This window comes from Vanessa tameamea, chromosome 3 (genome assembly GCF_037043105.1).
Source record: "Vanessa tameamea isolate UH-Manoa-2023 chromosome 3, ilVanTame1 primary haplotype, whole genome shotgun sequence".
Lineage (NCBI taxonomy): Eukaryota > Metazoa > Arthropoda > Insecta > Lepidoptera > Nymphalidae > Vanessa > Vanessa tameamea.
In genome coordinates, this window is record NC_087311.1 from 11,347,082 (window position 1) to 11,361,270 (window position 14,189).

The 14,189-nt window shown below is 30.9% G+C and overlaps 1 protein-coding gene across 2 annotated transcripts in view; it reads left to right on the forward strand.

Moving 5' to 3' along the window:
- The window catches only part of LOC113397326 (nephrin-like), a 212,313-nt gene that overhangs the window by 165,468 nt on the left and 32,656 nt on the right, over positions 1-14,189 (forward strand). For both annotated transcript variants that reach the window (XM_026635625.2, XM_026635624.2), the window contains exons 5-7: positions 8,691-8,801; positions 9,807-10,019; positions 12,814-12,968. In XM_026635625.2, coding sequence (XP_026491410.2) covers positions 8,691-8,801; positions 9,807-10,019; positions 12,814-12,968 — 479 coding nt within the window. The remainder of the gene's footprint in view (positions 1-8,690; positions 8,802-9,806; positions 10,020-12,813; positions 12,969-14,189) is intronic.

Below are 14,189 nucleotides of genomic sequence, written 5' to 3' on the forward strand. Positions count from 1 at the left end.
CCTTCTCCTCAACGGGAGAGGAGGCCTTAGCCCAGCAGTGGAAAATTTACAGGCTGATTATGTTATGTTTATTATGTGTCGTGTCATGACTTAATGGCACCTTAATGGTACCCACATGGGCTTGCGTGAAGCACTATCACCAAATCGTTTTCTCGAGATTCGCGTAAAAACTATTAATATGATTGATATTGCACTTTCATATTATTTTAGTACAGTGAAAAGAGCGGTTCGCGAATATTTATGTCTTTTTTTAAATATACATAACTATTTCTTTAGATTTATAGAATTTAATGTTACTATTTTATTCGTAAAAAAGTAAACATTTTTTTTTTTAAAATTGATTGGAGAACATTTTTTTTTACTTATATATATATTATATATTAGAGATTTATATAGCATACATTTTTACATTACATAATTAAAAATTTGCCTTAAAAATAATAATGGACGAAGATATTACTGGTATCCAAGCGACAAAGATAAAATCCATGGATCACGTGAGGATCGCGATAACACACGTTAAAACTTCCAACGGCTTTATCCCAACATCGACACGAAATTCCAAGGCAAAGGTAATTCCTTAACAGCCTTGGATATTTTATGGGAAACAAGCTGGTGTTGCGTAAACGTTTTGATTGAAGCTTCTAATTTTGGTTAGGGGATTACGTGTGAGTTTTATTATACAGGGTTCTTATACGATGCTTAAGAATGTTTAGGAGTTTAAGCATTTTGAACTTGTAAATTACGAAATTTACATTTTCCCTTTCATTTTATGAGAATGTAGATATATATATGGTCTAATATATAAATAATAGAAGCAAACGTTAAAAATGTCAAGTATCAAGAAAATTTGTTTCGCTATTTCATAATACAATATTCATAATATCGTTTACTTGATTACTAACTAAAATATTAAATTACTCAAAAATATCTTATTATATAACGAAACACCTTTTAATAACACGAATATAAAACATAATTGAGGCAGATAATAATCAAATTACATTCATTAACGAATTTCTTTGTTCGCTTGAAAGGTTCGTCGTAATCACGAAGCAACAAAAACCTCATACTTTTCCGTGATATATTCAAGGTACAGTATATAATATACTGGGATATTATTTATTAGTAGCAGTAAGTGCTTATTGGAGTGACCTACATATTGCAATGATAAAACATAAATTATTAAATATTTATAGTTAATTACAATAATAAAACAAAAAAAGAAAATTACATATACTTTAAAGTACGATTTAGAAAGAGCTTGCGAATAATAATTTCACAAGATTAAATTAAAAAGTCCCATATGCAGCCCTACCCTATTTAGATATGATTTCACCATAAACTCTATACAATTGCATTTATTTATCCATACAAATCAACAAAGACTAACTCCACGCTTTTTATTTGAGCAGTGACGATAACTTTCGACCCGAATTCGGTCTCAGTGGCTTTAATTATTGACTAGCTAACCGCGCCAGACATTTGATAGTACACAAATAGTAAAATCTTTCAATCTTCATGCTGTCAATAAGAATTTGCCGACATCAAAATTCAATAACTGTCTCAGCTCGACTTTGGAATTATAAATGTATGTACAAATTCGCAGTTTTGTAAGCTTGTCATAACACCAATAAGGCAGTCCATGGCAGGTTTGAGTAACACTGTATTTAAAACCAGGTTTAAATTTCGTATATATAGTCACCGCATTAATCATTTTTGGATCTCTTTAAATATACTCGACTAATTCATTCCGAGAAATTTTATTCTATCAATGAAAGAGACAAAATATGTTTTAGTTATTTCATCGAATAGACCTCTATGAATAATAGGGTTAAACATTATGATTAAACCTGTTTGACATTAATTACCTAATAAAGCATTACCACAAATTTATGGCTTATTAAATCATACAATTAAAACCACTGTAGTTTAGCACATGCTCGTATTTGCACTTAAACTGTTTATATACCTGATATGTAGCGATAAAAATATTTATTACGTAAGTAAAATAAATTTCACATACTTGAATCAATGTCGATGGCCATAAATCACGAAGAAATTGCATAAAATGTTGGAAATCGTAAATCATAATATATGATGCCACTTGGACTTACTTCATTCCATTGCCAAGTCTTCCAATTTCAAATTAAAGCAAGTATTTGTAACGTTGCCAAAGATGAAAACTTTTAGTATGAATATATTTTTCTGGTATGTACTTCATAATGATTCTAATATCATGTTTATGCTGGCACCTGCAACGTCATACCGATAACTGCCAACAAGCAATCTTGAACGAGGTCAATGCTTAAGCAATTTTAACTTCAGTCTTTTCCATAATGGATATTTTATTCAGATTTGCTTCTAAGTATCCTATATTATTAAAAGGTGATTAGATTTCTTTTTGTTTTATTAGTTAACATTAAAAGTATATTCAGTAATATATATTATTTTAGAGCAATCATCGACTAGCGACTTGCCCTGGTTTCGCATGCGTTACATAGAGACAATTATTATTTTCTAAATTGTATCGCGGACTTTTTTTAAAAGTTATTGTTATATTTGATCGGCAAGCAATGCAGCAATGCTTAGTATAGTATGGTTTGAAGGGGGAGTGAGCCATTGTCTAGGTCATAACATCCCAGTTCCCAAGGTTGGTAGCGCATTGGTTATGTAAGAAATGGTTAACATTTTATACGCTTCCAATGTCTATGGACCACGGGGACCCCTCCTATCAAGTATCCCATTTAACTATCCACCAATATATATGCCATAAAAAAGCATTCTAATGATTTTCTTTATTACATTCAATATAAAAATTGCTTTCGAAATAATGAAAAGAACTTTCTCTCGACATTAATCGTAAAACTTTTCCGCTGATTTCATGAGGATAAAGATTTAAATTTACGCGTCGGTCGGTGGGTCGACTATCATGATAAGAACCGTCTGCTCTTTTTAAGGGAACCTTATTCCGAAATTTATACTTTACAATTGTTCCACAAATATTAGAAATTAAAATTTAGTCGAATTCAGGAATATCCATACCACACTTGATACGCACTTGGAATTCGTGGAAAAAAAAATGAGATCAGAATGACTAAACTCTGACACATATTTATCCACCAAACTAGGATTGGAAATTGTGTAGGAATAAGTAAAAAAACGCAGAGCTGAAGTAATAAAAAAATAATAATAGTTTCATGAGGTGAAGTCATCTATTAATATATATATATATATACTTTTAATATATAATTAAAATGATAAGACAGGATTAAAATGATAATACAAAATATCTTAATGGTACCTTAGCTACTGAACTGTTTATGTATCTAAATTTAATTTTAAATTTGTATTAAGTAAGTAAGTTAAGTAAATAAGTAAGTTTTTTTACATTGGATATTATTTTAAATCAATTTTGTGGGAATTTTAAAGAGCGACTTTTAGTCCGAATTCGGTCATGTTCGAATACGAATTTCCACCAGCGTCCTTTCTGATCATTTTATTTCGGTTGCTTTGAAATAAATACCTAGTTTTTATACATTTTCAGAAAACTAATTAAACGATTATGTTTTTAAAATTATCTGCAGAACAAGTTTCAAAATGTTTTTTTTTTGTTTTTCAGGCATATTTGAGGGAAAAAGTAAAAAAAATATTGAAATAAAATCGTTTTCCGTCTCGCATTTTTAAATTTGGACCGATAATTATTGTTTAAATATTGAAAAATATCCAGTGTTTAATCGTTTTTATAAATCAGAAGAAAAAAGTAGATTTTAATCGAAACTTTTTTTTAAATAAATTTTTGAAGTTGCAATTTTGACTTATTTTGAAAAAATCTAAAAAACGTGATAACTCAAAAATGGTTCACTTTTGCATTAGGCATACGGGGGTTAAAATTATCGCAAATAGTCACCCCTATTACCTCCTAACGGGAATACGTCGAATTACCAATAACCCTGCATATATATATATCAATCAATATTTTTTTAAGGCACCCATTCCTCGTTTGAACCTGAGACCTTGAGATATCGGTTGTATAAGCTAGACACCAGAAAGAGAGGCAGTCTCACAATACCCCAACCTTTAAATTGAAACTTGATAAAATATAGATTAAGCACGATATATAGTGTATTGTTGGTTTTGTGTAGTGTTTTTCTAGGGAAGCACGTTCACATAATTATGTTTATGACACGTGCGCTCGTGATCCCCTTTTCATTGTGTCCGATAATGAAGGTGCCTCTATAAAAGGCCATACCTATCTCAAGGGGCACTTCCGTTATGTATAGCGTTGATGACGTATACATATGGAAATATAAATTGGGTCATAGTTATCTCGCCAATTTAATGTGTGTTAGCGAAGCAATATGGTTTAATATTATAAATTCAATCGAAACAGTTTTACAGTTACTTCATTTGTTTTTACTTATTGTGTATTGTTTTATTTATAATATCCTTTGATGTATTTTGTTTGAAGAAAAAATATGTGAAAATAAACTGAAAGCAACTAAAAGTGTTTTCTTCGTATTCACCATTAGACAATCGCCATCCACTCCTGGGTATAAGACGCTGCCTTCAGTCAGTCAGTACAGAATGTTATCAGGTTATCACAATATAAAGATATTAAAAGTTTTCTTACTAAGTGTCATTTTGTTTAATAATAAAACCAGTCTGCACTAACGAAGATACTATTATTTTTCTATCAGAGAATCTCAATAAAAAACAACTAAGAGCAATAACTTCAAATGAAAACTCCACTAAGAAACAAAAATAAAACATCATCAAACACACACGGTTCGAAATATTACAGAATATTTTGAAAAAGAGAAAAATTATTTTACTTACGGAAGGCATATGCATAATGTGCAAAACAATTCAGAAGCGTTTGTTCATATACGCTTATGAGGAAAAACGAATACAAGTCAGTTTACTTCGGAAACATTGAAGCGTTATATAAAGTAGGTAGGATTTGCGAGCAAATAAATAGAAAAGCTAAATGTAAGTCAAAATGTGAACAGTTGAATTGTTTATTGTTATTTACAGGAATTTAAATGTATTATTTTTCTTTATTCGACTAACTATCTTCAGAGTCATATACGAAATGTTTCTGCGTCATATCACTCAGACACTGGGATCTTGTGATTCAAATATGATAACAATGTTAAATAGGTTAGTACTGAACTTAAATTATAAAACAAAAATAAACTAAATTGCCATTTTTTCGATTATCCTAAAATAATAATCATCTAATTCGTATCGATCTAAGTATCGTGACCTTATATCCTAATCATCATTTATAATATCATACAAAAATAAATATAAGTAATATTAGTATAGTGAGTATAGTCTCGGGGTCAATATCATCACAATTATACGAGTTTGTTAATTTATTTGACTAATCATGATCTAGTAGCTACTTTTCTTTGTATGGCAAAAGTTTATTTTATATACCTATAATTATATATTTTTAAAGGAAAAAAAATGGATTATGCTATATTATTCGTCTCATTCCTCTAACATCAATGTAATAAGCGTATCTACCCTGGCATCGTTGGCAAATTTTATACCGAATTGTCTTACATCTTCCTTAATAAAATATTATAAGATGTAGAGAAGTTATGCGGCGAAAAAGGGAATTTCGAAACAAAAGGAGGAAGTTTTTTTTTTTATGACAACTTCTGTAAAATTAACTTCAAATATTATTTAGCCCCAAGTAATAAAACCGCTGTCGATTTCCTGAAAGTATATATAATTAATTTTAGTAAAAAAAATGTTGACCTTATTTATTAAGCAAGTAAGGTAATTTAATCAAAAAATAATTTTATAATTTTAAAAAATATTTTTCGTAAGTTGTTAATAGAGTTAGGTAACCATCGATATACCCGTTACGCTCTCCCTTTCAACCGAAAAGAAATACAATGACAGTGGATCAATATTTACTATCACCGTACCTTTCCACATGGGTTTACTTTAACTATGAGTTCCTTCAATAATCACCAATTTTGATGTCTCACATCCGACGGGCGACCCGTAATGACCAATTTTTTTTTTTTAATTTGAACATCAAACTTTCCAAATGTATCATTTCATTAGAACGCCATTCACTTGCTCGAGTTTTGACTCAGTCGGTTACTTTTGACGAGACATACATCATACTAATAAAAGTGGTTTTTATTTCGTTTTAATTATTATTGTTTTTTTTTGTTTTTTTTGTTTGTATTGAGAGTTTAAGGCAAATTGAAAATAAAGCCAGGCTTTGCAGATGCAATATGCATGTTAATTAAATTAATATTTGTATATATTTGAGTACTTAATGTTAATAATTCTCATGTAAATAAATATAAAATATAATTTGTGAATATTTTATTAATTTAAAATCAAATTTGACAAATAAGATTAATTGAATTAATGGTATATCAAAGAATGTTTTCCTTTTTGTTTAATCCGTTATTTTACTCATGAAAAATTATTATGTAACCATATTAAAACCAAAATTATTTAAAAATAACATTATTTTAGGATAAACAAAAATAGAAAAAAGATGGAATATGAATAGAGTGATATTAAATTATATCTACCGAAACAAATTAAGGAACAACTGGATAGGAAGCTAGATAGCAATTCCCGTAGCGTTTCTGTCAGTAACATTGAATTAAAAATTTCCTTTGAGAAATATTCTATCATTACAAGCACAAATTTACATTTTCAGTATTAAACCTGACCTTGACATATCCCGATGTAAGGCTTTGTTAAAATTAAACGTATTGATTGCTTATGTTACTTATGACTATGAATATAATAAAGGAATGTTTCATATATACCAAAATCAGGAGCGAGCAAAATTTCGCAGACTCGTCGCGTTTCGATTGCAAAAATTCATTTCACTGCCCGCAGTTACGCGGAACGCACGAAACAATAAACGAGAGGCAGATGTTCATTCTGCTAGATGATAAGTATCAGCGTTGCGGGAGACGGTTATGTAAGAATCCAATGATTGCCAAGATCCTCTGAATACTTATATTAGACTTTTTGTGTCGATTTGGCGAAACATTTCTCATTTTCTCGGCCGAGTTCGAACGTCTTTGTTTATCCGCAATTTAGCGGTATTTGAGGATACGAAGATTTGATTTTTGTATGACCGTACATTCTTGTAACGATTTGACAATATTTGGACGTCCTCGGCTACGTAATGTTATCACATCTACTAAGCTTGAGATTTCATCTATTCGAAATGTTTACTTTATCTTTATTCTTGGTTATTTCATGTGTTAAATATTTTCTATAATTTTGATAGTTAATAGAATCGAATGGCACATCTACCTAGTCACATATTAATTAATTATATATTAATTTACTATTTATTAATCACCTTAATTACATTAATAATACACGCTTGCATCGGTGTTATTACATTTCAAAATTAATTCAACCTATGACTTAAAAAGCCCATTGTCTAATTATCACCTTGACAAATATATATTGATAATAATTTGGCTGAAAAATTATAAGGCTGAACATCCCAAAGTTCTGGTTACACCACTACTAAGTATAGGCTGTGTCATATTACTTCGTTTTACTAGTAGATCAAATTTTACTAAACCTTCGTTAAAAACAAAATTAAAAGGCATTTGTCTGTTTGTGGATATCCTATTGTCTGTATGTTCTTAGTGGTAGGATTTTGTGCAAGCCCGTCTGGATAGGTACCACCCACTCATCAGATATTCTACCACCAAACAACAGTAGCCAGTATTGTTGTATTCTGGTTTGATGTGTGAGTAAGCCAGTGTAACTACAGGCACAAGGAACATAACATCCTAATTCTCAAGGTTGGTGGCGCATTGGTGCAATTTACAGGCTGTTAATGTTCATGTGTTATGTGCCATTGTAACTAATGGTAAGTGCAAGGGACATAACATCTCGGTTCCCAAGGTTGGTGGCGCATTGGTGATGTAAGGTATAGAAAATATTTCTTACGGCGCCATTATCTATCGGCTATGGGTGACCACTTACCATCAGATGGCCCAAGTCCTCGTCCACCACTCTATACCATAAAAATTTGTCCCAAAAGTTTTATTTAAAAAAAAAAAACGTCAAATTAATTTGCACAAAGTCGAAACGGGTACTTATCTAGTATTCTATATTTCTATTTTGGAAGAGATAGTAAAAAGTTCATTGTTTCAGTACAAAGTCATCTGCTTAAAAATGCGAATCGCGTTTTGGAATCACATTGCGAGTTCCTTTGGCTTGGAATTTTCTGTTGTTCTCTCTAGAAAATAAGCCGTAATTACCGCTCTTGGCAGAAGCAAAACGCTTACAAATTATTCTTTCACGTGAATTAACTTTACCTCTAGCTCGAGTTAATGTTTGAGCGGCTTAATAAATTAAATTATTTTATATATACCTGCCTGTACCGGTTAATTTAATTATATATTTTATCATATTTCACGGAAGATCGTACTATTTATTTTATATTAATCTATTTTTAGGGCGAATGAAATATATATGTTTAATTTATTTTAATGCTATGTTGTTTGTATTCGGAATGGTGAATATTTCATAATTCCACTCCGAATATACAATATATAAAATTTTATAAAGCGAATTCCATCCTTATAATGTAGGACTACATTAACTTTTAATGAAAAAAAGAAATACATTCTTGCATATCAAAAATAAATCCTTAATTTTTTTCGCAGAGCTGCCGTCTAAGCCGGTGATCTTTGACGAGTTTGGCAAAGAAATAACGGGCATCGCCGGCCCTTACAACGAAGGGGGAGACTTCAAACTTATTTGCTCTGTGAATGGGGGTAAGTGCAATGTTTCGGTTTGAATTTCCTATTTCAACAAACATCCCCTTTTGTCTCTGTACAAAGGGATCGAACGATGCGAATAAATGATAAGTTTAGTAGGTATTACTTTTTCGAACGAGTAATACGTCAATCAATTTGATGTAAGGTTTGTTTACGTTCCTTTTATTCTGAGTTTTTATTGTTAACATTTGATCTCAAATTCAACCAATTCTGTGATATTCGAATTGAATAAATTGATGGTAAATAGATTTTTTTTTTGTTCAGTTTGAAATATTAGGATTTATAGTTTTTATAATTCTTTGTATCGTCTATCAAAATCGGTAATTGATATTTATCGTTGTTATAGAAGTGAATTTATATTTAGGTTAATTCTTTTAGTTACGTGACTTTGAACAGGTAATATTACACAAGCGTTACGTTGCTATAATAAGATTAGATGATACGTACTGCATAACTTTCTGAATAGGTACTAACCGATTAGTTTTCCCACCTTGCAAAAACGTTTATATCAATATCGTGGAGATAATAACTGTCACTAGGCAGCCGCGTGTTTTTCAAGCAAAGTATCTATAATCCATTCTACATACCAATGTGAAGCTATAGAGCTTATATACAATCAGTGTTTCTACGCTAAATGTTGAATATAGGTCGGAGAGCGATTTTATCCGCTCGCTACGACTGTTCCGTATGCTATTACGCGTCGGATACATTTGGTGTCGATATCCTGATTTGTTCTCAAGACATCTGAGACGAAAGAAATGGATGAAGACACACGCACACCCGAACGCGCACTTCTAACCAGCATATTAAGCAACGTAACGCAAATATTTAGAAAATAATTCAAAGAAAGTAATTTTAAAATTTAAAATAGCTTAAAATTAAAAACACACTAGTTGACAATTCAAAACTATGGAATATTAGAATAAAAATCTCATTGATAGTATAAGTAGGAACTACGATGAATTGTATAATCAGATATAAAAATAATTTTTATTACAACAGGTAATCCGACACCAAGAGTGCAATGGTTGCAAGGGGAAACGGTGCTTACAACGTTAGCTGCGGGTGAATTACATCCGCCAGGAAGCAGCAGGTCATTGACCCTGGTCGTAACTAACGCTACGAGGGCACACTTATCTTCAGTGTACATGTGTACCGCGGATAACACCCTACTATCTCCACCTCAAAGAGCCTCAGTCAAGATCGACTTGTATTGTGAGTTTTTTTTACCAATTCATTCGGTTTATAAGTCTACTGCATGTTTTGTTTTAATTGTATTTAATGTTAAATGATAATACTTGCACTGTGAAAGCCCGACTGGGTAGGTACCATCTTAACATACCTCTCTCACTCTACCGTTAAGAAGCAGTACTTCGTATTGTAGTGTTTTGGTTTGAAGGGTAAGTGTGCCAGTGTAATAACAGGTTCAAGGGTCATATCATCTTAGTTCCTAAACACATTGGCGCTTTGGCGAACTAAGAAATCTTTAATATTTCTTACATCGCCAATGTCTAGGGATGGTGGTGACCACTTACCATCAGGTAGCCTATTTACCCAACTAAATATATCATAAAAAATAAGTTTATCTATCTATCTTTATCGCGTTTTTTACGTGAAAAATCTTCAATTTGAACCGCTGGAAATTATATTTAAAGTACAAGAAATACAGTTACTGGATACTTGAATAAGTTGTATTTTTATTTAACATTGAGTTACCAATACTTTTAATCATTGAAATGTTATGAAAATATTATTATTGATGAGGATGAGGAAGCCATTTCCGGTATTAAATGTATATTTGTGTTGACCCAGGGTATAAGTTTTCAACGTGTTGTTTTCAATAGATTCCATTCAGTGGTTTCTGTGATATATATATACTAAATGCCTATCCCGACTTCTTCCGGATGAAATAAGAATTGTGTCGCTATCAATATATTGATATCGTTCGCAAGCGCCAGCTACCGATTGCGGTCAAGAGAGTTTAGTATTAAAGAAAAATTCTATCAATATTACCGAATCAAATAAACAAAAAGGTGCTGAAATATTCGAGTTTATTAAACCACAACCACATTTATTAAGCCTATGATCACAATTTATATTTATAAATAAATCAATTAAGCGTGTTCTAAAAAGGTTCTAAGTTATTAAAGGGGACGTTACCCTAAATCTGGTGAGGACGCATTAGGCCTCTAATGAATGTATACGGAACGGGAAAGGTGCTTCGACATTGTGGTAAATGGAAGACCGTTGTTTTTGTCTAGACAAGGGAAACTGTATAAATCAATATATCGAGGGGTAATAAAGTAGTCAGAGTAAATATAGTTCGGGATAAAGGACGTATCGATGTAATGAATATTTATATTATTTTATCCCACCCAACGTTTACACACTTTAACGTTTACTTAATAAATTGATTTATTTTTAAAAGATGTCTATATAAGATCAATATTATGATGAAAGGTAAGTCTCTTCGTGAAAGGATTTAATTTTTTTTAATACGGTTGTTTTGAATTTACATAACATTAACAGCCTGTAAATTTCCCACTGCTGGGCTAAGGCCTCCTCTCCCTTTGAGGAGAAGGTTTGGCGCATGTTCCACCACGTTGGTGGAATACACATGTGGCAGAATTTCGTTGAAATTAGACACATGCAGGTTTCCTCACGATGTTTTCCTTCACCGCCGAGCACGAGAAGAATTATAAACACAAATTAAGCACATGAAAATTCAATGGTGCTTGCCTGAATTTGAACCCGAAATCATCGGTTAAGATGCACGCGTTCTGGGCCATCTCGGCTCAGTTGAATTTACATATGAAATATTTATAATTGTATTTTAGAATGAATGTCGCGGAATTATGTCCTTTAATAATAATATCTAGATTGTTATTAAAATTATTGTTGTTTGAATTTACTATTTTAACTCTTAATTCTAGAGATTGCTAACATTAATTTGAGAATGTATGTATTCTCTTATGAGTTATCCTCAGCGTAATGGGCTTTATTATTTTCATCGTTTCTGTTAACCAAAAAGGTTTCAAAGGGTAGGTTTTGTATCAAATAACATCGATGTATTTAAATTACAAATAATTAATTATAAACGAATACTTCGAAAAACAATTATTAATATTAAATTTAGAACTAAAAACGGTGCCTAAAATAGAGAAAATACATTTAAGTAATCGTATACAGTTGGACTTATTTAGTTCGAGTTTTATAAAGTTTACGTGTTTTACTTGGTGAAATTACAAAACAGCCATTGCAGGTGCAACTTTTGTACGAGTGTCGAGAAAATTGGAGCCGTACAAGTGTTTGTTTCTTACGGTCTTTCTCGAAATTGAATTCTTATGAAATATTGTAGCAACATTGTGTATAAATAATTTATCGAATAACACACAATATTTAACGTCAAATAATATACTTCGATCTGATCGTTTCTAATTGCTAAAAATACAGAATCGAGCTAGTTATAATAACTTTGTTTTCAAATCAAACTAAAGATAGCATTTCCAATGAATTTTGACAATATAATTAAATGTTTATTTTGTAGTTGCGTTAGTTTTCATTTATTTGTGGTTCAGTAAATAAGATCAAGAGTAATTATGAGCAGTTCGAAATATATTTTTCGCTTAAGTGATCATAAGAATAGTAAAATTCATCGTAAAATATTGAATTTTATACAAAATATGATAACTAGATAGTAACCAGTTAGCATTCAAGTGAAATAAGCTCTTTCGGAAAATAACTTAGGTTTTCTAAAGAATTGCAGATATTTTTTGAAGCAATACGTTATCGAAAAATTCATTTTTGCATATTTTTTTGTTGGTACTTAAGTCATTACAATTTAAACATATGATAATTGACTTAAATTATGTATATATATAAACAAATAAGGGTATTGTGATTTTGATAAACAGAGTTCCAATAAAATATATAAAAAAATGTTGTAAGTTTGGTATGGAATTTTAAACGTTAAAATAATAGTAATAAAAATGAAATTATTTTATTGTAGTGAGGCCGCTGTCAGTGGAGATTTTATCAAGGGAACAACCGTTATCAGTAGGAAGAAAAGCAGAACTCTCTTGTAGATCAACGGGAGCGAGACCTCCAGCAACCATTACGTGGTGGTTGGGTGGTAAACAGCTGAATTCTATAACGAAAGAACAGGTGAGAAAACCATCAACGTAGGACGTTATTTTTAAATTTTAGTCATTTAGTAAATAAACTATTATTTAATTTATAAAGTGCCTTATAAATAAAATAAAAGATAATAAATATTAAGAGGTAATTAATTTAAGGGGTGTCAATGACCAAAGTAAATTCTTGCTTTGTTTGTTATTAACATATTTTTGTTTCAATTTCTTATAATATATGACGAGATGATAAAAAAATCTTATTAAATACATACATTAATCTCAAACAGCAGCAGAGGTAAATAACAATACTTATATGAATGTAAAAGAAATCAGGAAATCCAATGTTAAACTTACGCAAACATTTTAAGCTACTGTATTATTTAAATTAACAAATCAACTCTTAAAGGCAGACTATTTCATTTAAAAGGGTCTTTATGAAATCGTGTGACTTGGAAAGGTTGTAGCAAATGTTTGTCGGCTAACATTGGTTCGACGCGAGAAACGCCGATGACTTAGCTCTTCATGTACACCTTTAGTCTTTGAGCAGTTTCTTTTATAACCTCATGCTTACACTTTTAAGAAATTATTAACATAATTTCATTTACTAGTCACGAGGTTTATATTCAACGTGAATACAAATCTACAAAGTTTAGTAATTTTTATTATTCTGGCGTATTTTAATGTTGTATCCTTTAAAATATTTAGGATAATTCTGGTAAATTCTGGGCGCTAATTCAACACTTAACATAATATCATATCAGGTATTAGGTAGTACTAACTGTACCACGCTAGAACATGCTACTGTTGCCTTACCATCTCGTAACCCTTTTGACCAGCATCTTATTGTAAATTAATAATAATTTTCTCACTCAACGAAATTATAGTCTAGTTTTACATTATAAGAAAATTTTAAATGTGTGTGTTTATTAGTGTTCTAGTGTGTATTCACACTTTCGAGACTTCACATTGTTGTCTGTTAAATTCTGGTCACTGATATATTATTCATGAAATTTTCGCCTTTAAATACCCTTTATCCTCTAGAGGATGTTAAGCAATGGCACCCGGTTAAGCGTGAACATCCCTTAATTAATCTATCGTAGTACGTTGCTGATTCGCCCTTGGCTTACTTGTTAGATGAGGATTACTTTCTATAGTAACCTTGTTACGTCACAGCTTAAGAACTAATTTCATTTCTGTTTCACGCTTTATACTAAAAAGTGTTATAATATTGACATTTACTGTAATTGATATT